The sequence below is a fragment of the Anser anser genome, assembly GCF_964211835.1.
Source record: "Anser anser genome assembly, chromosome: 12".
NCBI lineage: Eukaryota > Metazoa > Chordata > Aves > Anseriformes > Anatidae > Anser > Anser anser.
Window position 1 is genome coordinate 2,573,693 of NC_139733.1, and position 15,277 is coordinate 2,588,969.

Genomic DNA, 15,277 nt, shown 5'->3' on the forward strand with positions numbered 1-15,277 from the left:
CTACATCGACTTCTTTGGTGATGCATCCAGGAGGAAGTATCAGACTGGCCGGTAGAAATGTACGGCTAGATTAAAGAAAATAGATAGGAGATGTTGGGAACAATTTGGAGAGTAAGTTCCAAGCCTTCTGCTGTCCTCTCCTTCTACCTATAAATTTATTTTTTTATTCAACTGCTTCATAAACCATAAAGCATTTCTTTTTACAGTTCTGCCATGAATAAAAACATATTTTTGTTGCTAGCATACAGCTGAAGAACGAAGACATAAAATCTTAAAATCATCAATGAAAGAAGAAACAGAATTGGAAACAGAGACCAACAGAGACTTCAGCATAATATCAGAAAATATTCCTCTCTTGAACAACTTTTTCTCTGCAACTCCTAAAACTTCATCACCTCACCACGCACAGCTCCTCCGATGGGTACATACACAATGCACAGACTGAAGCTAGCTAGCAGCTCCTGCAGACCCCTTTTGCCCAATCACCCTTGCAAAATGCCTCTGTCCTCTCTTCATCTTCAGGACCCTTAGATTTTGGTCTTGTTGCCAAACAATTTTATCACCATCCAACAGTTGACTCCTCCACACGTTTTATTTGCAGACTTACACCCCCACCCAAAAAACAAAAACAAACAAAACAAAACAACAAAAAAAAAAGCAAGAAGGGCCTTTCCCCTCGTTACTTTTACTATGACTAGATAGTTTTAGCTCTGAAATGCTTAAAAATGTGTAGCGTGTGAGCAAAAAAGCCATAGCTATTACAGGGCTCTCGGTGGCTACCTCATTCAGAAAATATCACAAATAATTAACATTAGACTATGAGTGGTTTTCTGGAACATTGAGAGAGGAGGACAGGAGATGATGCTCATCTAAAGAAAATTCACAATCAGACTATGCTTAATATAAATGAGGAAAAAATCCCATGAAGTAGAAGACCTAAAAAATAAAATACAATCAAACTCCCTTATGGAATCTGCAGAGAAACATACAAGCTGTAGGTCTTCCACATCAACAATTAAACTACTGTGTCAGGAACGTGACCAGGTAGAGAGTATCTTACCTTCTTCTACAGTTACATTCCCTCTGAAAAAGTATTTTCCATGTCCTCTAGAGAGAGCCACACCTAAACTGTGCAGAGAAATAAAGCGGACCTTGAAATCTGTGACACAATAAAAGACATTCAGAGATATTTTCGTTTCTAACACTTCTAGCTAGTGTACTCCAATTAACTTCAAAACTGTTTCCAAGTCCTCACTGATCATATTTATTGTTCAACTAGCTGTTTCAATGCTGGTTCAGTTCTGATGTTCCTGCAACAATTGGCTGTATTTATGTTTGTTTAGAGGTGCAGTAAACCATTATTCTCTAGCAAACTAATAAACGAGCCCCTCTAAACTTACTGCTGTTCACCCAGCATGACATTTCTTCATCTGAGCCTCGAATATGCCCACGGTCTTACAATGACGGAGAAAATTTTTTGTAAACCAGACTGAGATGTTGAGAAACTACATAAATGTGGCAATCAGTGGAGCTACTGAGAGGAAAAGATTTCATATGCAGCAACAGCAGCATGATTCCTCTCAGACCTTTTCTGCTACTCATATTTTTCTCTAGTTCAATGTTTTTGCACTGACTTTAGCTTCGTAAACTTCCACAGTTAAGTGCCTTATTTTGCATTGGTTTTCAGTCTACCATTTAGACTACTCAAATTTAATGAACTGGCTGAGGGATCCGTGACTCTTCCTATTGAATACATACACAGAATACCTTTAGGCATTCATTCATCTAAGGTTAGTGACCTGCCAGTAACCAGTATGACTGAAGATACATGGGCTGATACTTTAAGTACACGTAGAGGCACCAAGTCCAAGAGCACACATGCTGCAATGAAAAGCTCAATCTGGAAACCGGCTGAAAGTAAACATCTTTGACATTACAGTGTATATTTTCATAATTGCTGCCCCTGCTGTCTTCCTGAAGCTATACACTCATCCCATCTATACTACATACAGACCATGCTGAAAAAAGCAGTACAGTTTTCCTATATTTCTGTCCTAAGGATCAGAAGTCACACTGCATGCACATATGTAGCCCCACATCTGTTTACTAAATGGGGTAAGAATGACATTGCCACAAAAATTACACTGAGTTTTACCACCCATGTGTGGATTTTAACAAGAATAAACACATGCATCAGAGATGACAGAAATGTGCCTATATTTTCTCTATGTAAAAATGTAGCTCAAGTTTTGTGAAGAGGTTCCATTGAAGAAAATTTCAGTTGAGTATTACAGCTATCAGCCTCCTGCTTTAAGCATAGGGTACAGTTAATATTATTTTATTAATGGATTATTTCTAACTCAAATATGAGCATTTGTAAAGTGACTTCTTGTGTTTTTTGGTTTTGCTAAAATACACGTCAAAATAACATGGCTGACTTGCTCAGTTTTAGTTACACAAATACACTCTAGGTAGTTCAGAGAAAGAAAATATCCAAACCTCAAATTGGAAATGAAATACTATCTATCTCATTTTACATTACATTTTGTTGTGGAAAAAATCAAAATGAGGCTCAATATGTAATTACTTAAATGGATTATAGTATTTATAGCTCTCTAAGTACTTGCGAAAGCCTTTCGTTCAATGTAAACCTCAACTGAATATTTTTTTAATGAAACGTAAGCCATGACAAACACTGCAAGTTTGCCTGTGTGAGCTTGCACAAACTTTCCATCCCTGGAAAAGCTGAAAGGAATGCTGGTAAGCTTCTTTTCCTAGCTATTTTCAGCATTGTCCAGGGATATTTTATTGTCAGCTTTTGCTGATGAGCTTTTAATGAGTTCACAAGCTCTGTACAAATGCAAGTCCAATGAGTCTGATGAAATGGCCATTTATTATGGTCGGCTCTACCTGAATGGAGTACCCTTGATGTCTGTATAATAGTAGTCATTTGTCATCACCAATACCCGTTTCTAGATTCAGAACAAGAAAGTCAGAAAGGGAAGGGGGAAACAGTTAGTTTGCTATAAGAAATGTATAAAAGATCAAGTGTTTAGTCAGTGATAAAAATTACAAGCAACGTATACATTCAGTGAGTGAAAAAATATACCACGGTGAATCACATTTATGGTAATCAATCTTAAAACTTGTAAAAAAAAGAAAAGTAACTGCTTGCTTTATACTCAGTTGGAAAAGTATTTATACCCCTTTGTCCACTGTCTTTTTGACTTCCATGGAGAACTTCCCTGTTTTCCGATTCACCATTGCATTTCGGAGCTGAAATGAAGAAAATGTGTGTCAAATCCTCTATCTGCATTTTCTGTAATTCTTTGAGCTTCTTGTTACATTCATTTGGCTTAAGTATTACTGTCTCTTCAGTTTTCATAGTTCTGCTGCATACTGAACAAACCCCTTAAAGATTTCATGATAGTCTGTAAAGGCCAAGACTCCTGCCACAAAACTTTAGCAAAGTTGCTGAGGTATATAAAGCAGGAGCTCTCAGCATCCTTCATAGCAAAGTAGCTCTTCATGTAGTAATCTGGATCTTATGTGGGAAAGACAGTGTAACTGACAACCCAACTATTATACAGTTTCTACACAGGAAGGTTAAAGACTGGGTTCCCATCTGGATTTGGTGTCTGAAGTTAGACCAGGGCTCATTTTTTAAATACATCACAATCTTACATACAATAACAAAGCAAAAAAGATAAAACCCCATTTACGTCACTATTCATTCTGCTTCAGCTTGATCCTCTAATGTTGGGCTGCATCCCAAACTACCCCAAGGAACTACATCCTAACTGCATCAAAAATTAGAACCAGAAAAAGCATGACAGGCCATTTGATCACTAACCTGTTACAATGGGAACACACAGCTACAGTGCTCTGTGATTCACTCTGGTGGTCCACTGATGTCTGGGCACCCCTTGCAAGCATTGAATTTTATTTCTATAATAGGAGCCCTAAGGCAGTCACAGTTCTAAGAATTGGCCTGGACCTCTCCTACTCAAAGAAGTACAAAAGAATTTTTAACACCCCCTCCAAATTATGTTTCATTAGTATATAAACCCCCAAAAAATAACTTTTAAAGAGAGGAAACTGAAAGCTGCTAGGGAAAACAGAAAATAAATAAAAAAGGGTTTATACACAGTGATTTACCTCCCACTCTTCAGGTTAAATCTGTTTCTTTCTGGATTGCCAGAAATGGTGCAGTCCCCTGTGATTCTGAGAAGGTTCCTTCCTGAGCTGAGGCCTGAAAGGCTTATCCCTGGGCCTTTCAGTAACTTTACCTCAGCTTCTGCATGAGTTGAAGGCTCCCAGATCTGTGCTGCAAATCCCTTAGACATCAACTCTACAATGCCATTCCTTAGCACACCTGTCCGCTCCCTAAGGAAGCAGAACCTTCCTCCCAAAGGATGCCAGCTGGCACAGCCTCTCCTTTAGGGGAACATGCCATGGTTGCCCATCAGGGCTATAGGCCACAATCCCATGAGGTGTATATAGCAAGGAGCACAGTCTACCCTGCCACTGCTTGTCTGAACACAGGGGCTCTGGGCTGAAATTGAGATATGACAAGACCCAGTTTCTGAGAAATCCTCAGTGTTAGTATTTTGAATTTGTCCATCGATCACTTCAGGACTTTAGGGGAGAAATGAGAAAGTCACTGCTTAGCAGTTATACCATCAAGATACGGAAGTATTTTATTTGAATTCAGTTAGATTTAGGTGTGGTAGAAGCAACTTCTTTTGCTTGTATTTTTAATTAATGGCCCAGTACAGAAAGTTTAAGGTGGTTGTTTCAGGATATCTTCAATTACAAAGTAAAATTGCCATATTTGTGAGACTTCTTGTGGTTAGAAGCATCTATAAATCTTTCACAACAGTAATTTTCATTACAATAGAAACCCTCCATTACTGCTAATTAATTCATACTCCCTCCTCAGGGATATTGAAAATGCAGAAAAATATAAATGAAACAAGCATTTTTGTCTCTCTTCTATTGCTTATCAATCCGAACAGAACTTATTCTTAAGAACAGTGTTCTTGCAGAATAAGTATCTCCTTTTCTTCTGAACCTCTTGCCAGATTTAGCAATTCAGTCAGATTTTAATCAAAATTTGTGAAGACGGTCATATCAATGCACTCTGTAGGCTTTTTGAAGCAAAAAGAGTATGAAGCAAAAAGAGCATGCCCAAAATTGCCAGTGAAATATCTGGTTTTATTTTCAGGACAAAGTTGAACATGGCTGACCTATCAAAAATTGCAAACTTTGCAGCTCTTTAAATTTAATTCTGGGGCATCTACATTTGAATTAATAACCTTACTCTTCTGTCAGGGATTGCAAGAGGATAATTTTTAGCTGGAGGCATGTATAAAATAAAGCATATATTTCACTGTCAAATTTTTTTTTTTTAACAATGCATAATGGGCAATTCTGGAAATATTTTCCCATTTTAAGTTTTGTGGTTTTGGACTTGCAGAGCTGGTCTTAATTAACCATCTACTTTTTAACATTTACAGAACAGTTCCATTTATCTTTAACATGGTTTTCATTTTTCTCCTATTGGTGCCTGTAGTTGTCTGAGACCCATTCCTCCCACAAGCCTCAGGCAAGTCATAGATTTACTAAAAGGGCCTCCAAACTCTCAGTAGTGTTTAAGATCAAGTCTGCATGTGGGATTTAGAGTTTCACTTTTTTTTTCTTTCTTTTTTTTGCTTGCTGTGATTACATTTCTTGGCTTTGTAATCTGGTTTCTCAGCTCTTCTGCAGTTTCATCTTCCTTCTCAAATGCATAAAATAAGTACTGCCTCAACTGGCTTCAAGCCTCAAAATATTCATTCATGGTCTTTTGAAAAAAAAAAAAAAAAAAGCTTTATTCAGCTAGAAATTATAGTAAAAGAACTTTAAGAAGTGAGTTAATGAGAAAAAGGTTTCTATCCAAATTGAAACTTCCTGTCCTTCAGTAGTGCATATTTCCAAACTGTGCTGGAAGACACTTTTTCCCCTATTATTTTTATAAGCTAGTGCTAAGCTTTCTATTTCTAATAAAATACAGTAAAAGCAACATGGCAGGTACCGTAACCTGGGAAATGAAGTGATCAATATATATCTACACCAATTCTATTTCATGGTGAAAAAAAATTCTAAGCTTAGTTCTGCCAGCTTTTCCTTATTGAAACACTGGAGAAAAACTATTTCTTCACATCTTTAGAGTGATACGTATTGTTACTTTCAACTAAATGTCTTCCAATCAATTGCTAACAAGCCAGTTTCACTGCTATAATATGAGATCATTCTATATTCTTGGAAAATTATGTAAGTATTAAATTAACGTGGTAAAAAGTGAGAAACTGTCTTCAGCTTCCACAGAAGTGTTTCATGGGAGAAAAATATACCAGTAGCAGTGTAAGTTACTAAAAGCAGCTCTATGAATACATTAATTCTTTCCCTCTACAGTTGAATAAACAATGCTTTACTACTCAAGCTTGGAAAAAATCAAGAACATCAACTCCAAAGCCTTAGGTGAAACAGAGCCACATGTAACTCTCAAGTCAATATTTTACTTCACAACATATAAAGTCTCCCAAACAATTTTTACCATTTTCACACAAAATTAACAGTATCAGGGAAGTGCCTATTCAAAAGATTAACAAAAATAACACAAACTTTTTGGACACTTATTTGGATCCTCACATCAGAAAAGTTGCATAAAAAGATAGATTTCATTACAATAACATACAAAACTTCCTTCAAGTTCCAATCCCCCTCTTGATCTAATGCTAATAAGATTAGCAACTCTTTAGCGCCAAAAATCTTTTCTTTCAAAGACCCTTCTCTTTTTTTTTCTGCTTTTAGTATTTCTGACTATATGCCTCTCTGAAGGTCTTATTAACTTGGTATAAATATCCGACTTTTATAATACTTCACAAACATGAAAAACCTGTAATGATACCCGGCTCACTTTTAAAAATACCTGAAAAAATATGATTTAACGTCACTTTTTTTCCCCCTATTTCGATATTTAAATGTCCAAACATATATGGCATTGTTAAATTATTAGGACAACCTTCTGAACATTAATAACTTTTTCTACAATATTCAACATGTTCTTTTTTCATAAAACAGTGGGTTGCTAACCATCAAACAGCAAATGAGTATGCTATTACCAAACCTACCTATTGGGAGGATTATTTATCAGAGAACATCTGCTTATTCAGACATACACTAATGAACTACAAGCATTTACAAGAATTATGACACATTTGTGCTACATATAAGTATTGAAAATTGTGTTTATTATTGCTCCAAAGCTGCAATAGCACATCTATTTACTGTTATGTATTAAATATTTCTCAAACTTATTATATGATTTACAGGTGTTTTTTTGTTGTTGGTGGTAGTGGTGGTTTTTTTTACTATTACAGAGTGGGCAGTGGACTTGGATCTTACCTACTAATGCAACGCTCAATTTAGTTTGTTTGTAATGTAGATTAACATTTTTCTTATTCAAAATATGAAACAATTGGACAGACTTTGTTTCTGTTATAATTAAGAAATGCGAACATTTTTTATTTTTATTTTTTAAGTGAGTGGGAAAGATAAATTTTATGCACGTATCTTTCATCAAAATGTGAAATAAAATTTTTTGCATCCTCTGGATTGGAAAAACTCAAATTTTGCTAGAAATTTACAAAACATCATACAGACCTTAGGGGTCTCAATTGAAATACTTAGAAACTGCTGAATTTGGATTTTTTGCTTTCATGTATATTCAGATAGAACACAATCACAAATAAAATCTAATTTTCAATGACAAAGAAATGGTTCAATGTTGCATTAAGTGAACTACTGAATTTCTACTAATAGATGATTAAATATGAGTGATTGAAACTGTAAAAATTAAGCAGAGAAAGTATTGAAAGAAATAAAATGGAATAAAAACAAAGAAAAACAAGAACAATTCATGAAGGTTTAAAAGCTGTATTTAACTACAGCAATAACATTTGAGAGAAGAACTTTTAGAAGGTCATTTTAAGAGGAACTGATTGTGTAACATGCTATCAAAGACAAGAGAAAAGATAAGCTATAAAGTCAACCTGATTGCCAAGATTATAGAAGGCTACAGAACATGAAAATCTACTGAGGAAGTCCTAAGTAATGTGTGCATAGAAAAACATGAAAAAATAGACATGAAATACTCCAACAGAAAAGTTTAAACGAGGAGGTAAGATGGTCTCCTAGGAGCGGATGGGGACAATCTATCACCTGATGAAACAGCCATTGCTAAAAACGTAAATGAACTGTTTCACTATTCACAAAGGGAGCAGGGAGAGGGAGGAAAGGTAGATAAATTTTTCAAGGGAGAAAGAAGATATAGACTTATGTCAGAACAGGGATCAAGAAATTAGTACATCTGAAGACCGACAAAACTCCAGGGGCAGTTGTACGTGATCCATCCCAGATTTAGGAAGGATCTGACAAAGTAAATATGGGAATCTTCAGTGGGTATATTCAAAACCTCTCTGGAAAAGCAGAGGTATGGGGGACTCGGTATTGATATTTCAGAAGGGAGCTAGGAAACATCTATGAAAAATACAGACATGCAGTCGTGACTTTGGCAGTAGGGAACTTATGGGAAAAACTAAATTACAGGACAGAAAGTGGAACACCTGGAAAGTTACGATTTAATTAAGGACAGTCAGCATGGATTCACACAAAACGAATCATGCCTAACAAATCAGATTTATTGAGGAAGTAACAGAAAGACCAGGCAAAGGTTAAGCCATGGACATAAGGAAAGCTTTTGATACAGTACTACAGCAAAGGCTAAGCCTGCAAGGTAAGGATATGAGTGAACCACAGAGTAGATGAAGCACTGAAAAATGAATTTATCGGAACAGATTGTGTGCATAACACCTGATAGACATAGAATGAATGCTTCTGCAGCTACCCATATGACTAAAATTAGGAGTTCGGTGTGAATCTTTGATATTTGCATTATGAACAGAGGTCAAAGAATCTAACTTGTTTATTTATCTGATGTTGTACATGAAGGAAAACAACTCTAATTATTTCCATTAAGGAAAGAGGGATCTCATGAAGAGTAGTTAAACACCTTCTTTCATTTCTGAGTTTCAGCAGTTGTCTGGACCAGCCCAACAGAGATATTCTATTCATTTCTCTAGTGCTCTTAGCTACCCAGTAAAAATACACGACGAGGTGCATGGAGCACACAAGCTGGGTGATGAGTTTTACCCGACAGTCTGTGTTAACAGTGTATGTACATGCACATCTAAGTGAGAACCAAGATGAAAAAAAAGGAAGGTTATAAAATTCTGAACAAACTAAATTGGGCTACTGGTTTTTCCTTCCTGGGACCAGTAAAGTGGCCACTCCGATGACTGCTTGAACAGTTTCCATGTACAGTTGTGGGATGCAACAGTTACTTTTGACAGGGTTTTTAAAACACATCGCTTACCACATCATCTCTGTCTTCCCACTCAACCTCAGAAAGATCCACACTACTGTAGTTGGGCTTTCTTCGTTTCTTCCCTTCTTCATACTGGCATTAAAAAAAAAAAAAGGTGAAACATTTAACACATTGTTTTGCTTGCACATTTTGTATCAGAAGATTTTTTAAATTTGCTGGATATATGCTGATTGTATGCTATATGCTATAATACTACAAATAACAGCAGGTAGCTTAATTCATGTAAGATGAACCATATTGCTACACAAACATTGTGAAGTAAAAAAAAAAAAAGATCTTGAAAGACACTGAGAAGTCAAACTCAGGAGTTTTACCTTTTTCTTTTCATATGGAAACTACATGAGACCTTCCTCTTGTAGTTTATGTTAAATGTCTCAAACTAGCTCTTTCAGCTGTACAGGAAGTTATATTTACTATAATCTTATCAAGAAAATGTTTACACATTTCTCTTTAAACAAGATAAGATGCAAGTCTTGAGAAGTGTGGTGTTAACATTTGCTGATACCATATTTTATCTACAACTTCATGAGAAAAAAGTAATATACTAATAATTATAATTTATAGTTTTTTATCACTAGTCACTGTTACCACGTAAATCTCACATTTTAAATAAACATTCTAGTGACAAAATTGATTTGACACTAGGGAGTTTATAATGTAGGAAATTCTGCCCTCTGCTGAACATTCAAGATCAGAGAGTCTACTAGTGTAAGAACAAAAGCCTTAATCTGTGAAAGAAGAAAAAGTATTTAGGAAAGTCTGTGAATAAACAACTTAATCTAAATGCTTAAGAAAAATTATGAGAGTCTATTTGAAATGCTTAAATAAGGGAGAGTATCTGTGAAAAAAATGACCTTTTATCTTTTATTACTCAAGTAAGGGCGGAGGATGACACCACCACAAGTCCTTATGTGGTATGACAAGAAACACTGGGAAATGTGAGGATTCCCCCAAATCCTGCATCTCCCCAGCTTCTGTGACTCCCCAACAACAGAAAGGCAGTAAGGCAGTAGTATATATAGTTGATTCTCCTGTGCAGGACCAACTGTGCCATAAACCAAAGCTGTCAGTGCTCAATTCAGCCCATTCATCACTGAGGCCAGTGCAGCAGGAATTTTCAATCCTATTCTGTAGATCACAGAGAGACCAGAGAGGCCAAAGAGACAACTTGCTCTCTGAGCATTTGAAAGGTTATTCCATCCTGACATTCTCCTCTCTAAATTAAATGATTCTCATGTGAATTCCACAGCTGACTTTGTAGGGTCACAGTATGTAAAAACAGGCATGACAAACTCTTCTTTAAGAACAGCGAAAAATGTTGACTGCTGGATTGTAATCACAAAGAGATTTTGAGATATTGGTAGAACAGTAATATTTCTCTAGCACAGATTTGACTTTTGCTCAAAAAAAAAAAAATGGATACTCCAATTATTTCTACAGATTACTCTCTGGGGAATCTATGTGGGATAAAATTCTGAATCCTCATTTCTTCTTTTGAGTAACAAAAACTCTTAGCAACTCTGCTGCTGTAACTCTTAGACTGAGTTCTAACAATTCATGTGGATGTAATCGAAGAGTAATTTCATGTAGTCTTCCTGCCCCCGTGCTAGAGGTTAGCATTCTCATAACAGCTAGCGTACTTCTGGGCTGATGCTATTCAACAGATGGGTAAAGAGACAAAGAATTACTCATTTCAGCACATGCTCATATACCAGATCATGAATTCAAGCAGCTCAGTGCTCTGATTAATTCTTGCTACATGACTTCGCTCTGATAGCTGAAGAGATAACAAAACCCAAGCACAGAAACACAAAACTTTGAAGCTACCATAGTTAAATCTCACAAGAATAAAAAATCAGAGGATAACATCTGGTACATTAGCAGGGCTTGATTTCTGTATCTTTCTATGTTTTGTAAACCTCTCACTGTGGTTGCAGCTATACCTGTATTATCTTTAATGTCTACAAGGAGTAACTATGTAACTACGTAACAGGAGTAACTCTCTGGGGCTGCACCTATTAATCAAATAAAGATTTTGTCTGATTTATTCCTACTTGTCTAGAAATGGTGGCAGTCAAGCTCTGAAATTCTGAGAGCTGAAAAGTGTTACATAGAAGTTAACTGGGATCATTTGAGTAGAACAAACGTGAAATAACTCCTGTCCTGGTTCCAATGTTTAATTGCATCCTTACTCACAGATGCTGAAGGGCTTCTGGGATGTGCTGCATTCTCAGACACATATGCAAAACCTTACTTATGACAATAGGAGTTGATGTTGTGTGTCTGACGGCAGAAGTGGGCTTCAAATGTACAGCAAATAATTTGCATCATATTGATTATGTTAATTTTTTAATTATTTATTTTAATCATATAGATTCTATAGCTTGCATGCAAAGAGCAAAAACAAAATCCAAAAGAAACTAAATAAAGAGCTGGACAAAACAAAGTTCTGCAGCAAAGACAGAATAAGAAGTACCTCCATGTCAGAGAAGCAGAAAGAAAGCCAAAATCCGAATGCTTAAGCAAGGGGTAGACTTCATAAGCACTCAGACTGAAAGCACAGATCTTAAACCACATTTAGAACAGGAAGTAACAAAGTACTGAGAAGCCTAACCCCTCATTCAGTTATTACACTTTGGGGGGACTAGTGTTTAGTTGCCTACACAGGACTTCAATATGTGAAGAGTGTTCATGATATAGTTTGGGAAAGGATGCAGAGAAAACGTAAAAAATGACTTCCATCAGGGAGAATTTGTTCTGATAAAAAAAAAAGAGATATTATTTGTATATGTGGGTAACTTTACTTACATGTGTTCTTCATGAAGATTATTACATTATTCCCTGCAGTGAATTTACATATCCTCATGTAACTGGGGCCTAAAATATAACTGAGTCCTTCATATTACTGTTCAACAGACCATTCTTTAGTTTTGTTCTAGTTTTATTACTATTCTAATTTCTCAGTAAAAGTTATTCATGGACACGGAAGCAATCCACCAGCTTTTAAAAATGGCATTCATCTATGCCATTTTCTCTGGTAGCACACTGAATCTAGCTTCACTTCTATCTCTGTCTGAGACTCCTGGGTGTACTATGAAATACTGATTGAAGGCTGAAGCCAATTCCATTTGCAAGATTACTATAAAGCACTGAAACAAATTAGTAAAGGACCCATAGGGAAACAGAAACTAGGAGTTCTACCAAATTGCACTGATTTAAGTGCATGAGGAAAAGAACTAGATTTAAACTGTGTGCTTTTAATCTACTTTGGCCAATATAAAATGTGTGGTGATATTATATAGTAGTTAAACCCTAGGAAAGAAAAAAAGAAAAAAAAAAGATAGCCACTGAAAAATTTTAAATATCTGGACTGCAAATAAAGAATCTTTTAGTCTGCTCAGAATTAAATGTTAGCTCCAACATTCTTTTGTTTGTGGAAGGAACAGGGGAAATCATTTTATTTGGTAATCAGAATGAGCTTTATCTTCCTCGGCATCTTTTATTTGAGGCTTGGCCAAACTGTTATAGGACTGGATGATTCAAACAATGTGTGACGTGTACTGCTTAAAGACTGAATCACATTTTTACACCACCCCCTATACAACCATTTACATGTGCCATTATTAAACTTTTCACTTTGATATTTTATTTTTTTTTCTTTTTTAACACGAACAGTCTCAAACCATCTGCACTGAATATGATCTGCCATGTGTTTATAAGTCAGAGTGTAGCAATCTGATCACGGAAGGAGCAAACTGCATCTTAACAGCTGCAAGCCTTGGGTCTAAGGTGATAGTAATTTCTCAGATGTGCTCCATCTGGATAACAGGGAGGTAGGAGAGAATAAGTTGCTCTGATAGTGTCAGAGCAACTTTGAATTGCTTGGAAGTGTCAATAGACTTCAGTGACCTTGCTTAGCCACATTTGTGGAATCATCTGTGGGAAAATATGATAGCAAGAAAGTATCTAACAAACAACCACCAAAAGCAAAAGAGGTAAAATAATTTCAAGGGAAACACCTCTTCCATCCCAACCTACTATCCGGTGTACAAAAGTAGGAAATCAGGAACTACAAAAAAAAAAAAAATCACTCCTCCTATTTTAAGATGCAGCATCAGTTGATTAAGTTTCATCTTTATGGATTAGTACTTCAAAATTAGGATAATGTATTAATTTAAATAGAACTTAGGAATTATCCCCACTTTTTTTTGGAGGAGACGAATAAATGTAAATATGCTTTGCTGAGCTTGCATATATAACTAATTTTAATTAATAAATTGCACACAGAAAGGAAGGAAAAGGGGTACTTCTTTCCTGCTTCTCAGGTAGGTTTTTAATAATTCCAAATGACAAATTCCTGCAAATATGGATTAAGTCCTTCAGCATTGGTCCATTAATAAAATAATGCTTGCCCTAAAATGCTTTGAGTTTAAATACTGTGGGACAAGGCAAGATATAGGGGAAGGACATGAGAAGAAAAGGGAAGAGATTGCTTCAATAGTCTGATTATTACTTTGATATTAAAAAAATGTGAAAAATTCCCTTCAGTGCTTCACCTGTTTATATAATATCACCCATAGCAAATGAGTTTCCATTCACCATTCACTGCTGCATCCTACCTCAATGTAAATCATTACTGCTCAGCTTTTAAGCTCTTTATTTCATTTAAATTGTTTTCCTGTCCCCATGATTCTGATTCATCTCTTGTGATAATTTTATTTCATGATTTGCACCTATTCTATGGCCTCAAATGGTCTTTTACTGATCTGCACTTAATCTTAAATTTGTAGAACATTCATTGGTGTCCAGTCAAAAACAAAAGTTGCGTGCTGTACAAAGTTCCTTATTTTAATATACATATATATATATATAAAGTAACATTTTGATTTTCTTAGGAAAAAAAAAGAAGAAACTCTTTCCAAAGATAGACTTTCATGATAAGCCTATTATTTAAGATGTTAATCCAGAAGTTCCTAGGTTACAGTTGGCAGTGAAAACCAGTTATTTTGGACTGATTTTTCATGCCAGATGGCAGTGCAAAACTGCCACACTATAAAATTTCCAGCAGTACTGTAGATAAAAGCTGACAACAGGAGCTATGTCATTTGCTACAGAGAAGAGAACATGCAATTCTAAGTTTCCAGTCAGAGAAGTAGGAACAAGCGGATGTACCACGTACACAGAAGAACCTTCTAGCAATGTAAATAAATAAATAAATAAATAATATAAATCTCATGCCACATGTATTTAAATTGCTGTCTCCTTACAATTATAACATGTGCTTATGTTACAAATAGTGCATTTATGTTTAAATCAATGAAACAACATGGAAATATATAACAGGAGGTAACAAGCAAAGCAACAGAAAATAGCTTTACATCACACACCTACAGACTGGAAAAAGGGCGTGTTCGTTGAACTCACATTTTCAGGTGGATTGCTGTTGACTAGCAATGTAACATGTATGTGGTTTACTCCGCTGAAAAAAACAACTGTTCTATTTAGGATTTTATTTGCATTCTCAGGACCTTATCATTTGGGATTATGTAAAACTGGCAGCTGCTTATAATTATTTGGGGTTTGAGTAGAAATAATTAAAAACATCTGCCTTTATCTTAATACTACCAGACTTAAACCCATGAGCTCGGTTATACCTAACTTCAAAGCTGAAAGCAAAGAATAAAAGAAAGCTTCACATATTGCTAACAAATTTTCAGTGATTCATTTAGATGTACAACCAGTTATTCAACAGCCTTCAAACCTTTAATTATCTTTTAAATATATGTA

At 35.7% G+C, this 15,277-nt stretch overlaps 1 protein-coding gene across 32 annotated transcripts in view; it reads right to left on the reverse strand.

Moving 5' to 3' along the window:
* CACNA2D3 (calcium voltage-gated channel auxiliary subunit alpha2delta 3) overlaps positions 1–15,277 on the reverse strand; it is a 509,008-nt gene that overhangs the window by 88,315 nt on the left and 405,416 nt on the right. For all 32 annotated transcript variants that reach the window (XR_014571619.1, XR_014571620.1, XM_083795939.1 and 29 more), the window contains 4 exons: positions 9,479–9,562; positions 3,205–3,276; positions 2,911–2,972; positions 1,061–1,128 (listed from right to left, as the gene is read on the reverse strand). Coding sequence is in view for 30 of the 32 variants with exons in the window: in XM_083795939.1 (XP_083652065.1) it covers positions 1,061–1,128; positions 2,911–2,972; positions 3,205–3,276; positions 9,479–9,562 (286 nt within the window). In the remaining 2 variants the exon portion in view is untranslated. The remainder of the gene's footprint in view (positions 1–1,060; positions 1,129–2,910; positions 2,973–3,204; positions 3,277–9,478; positions 9,563–15,277) is intronic.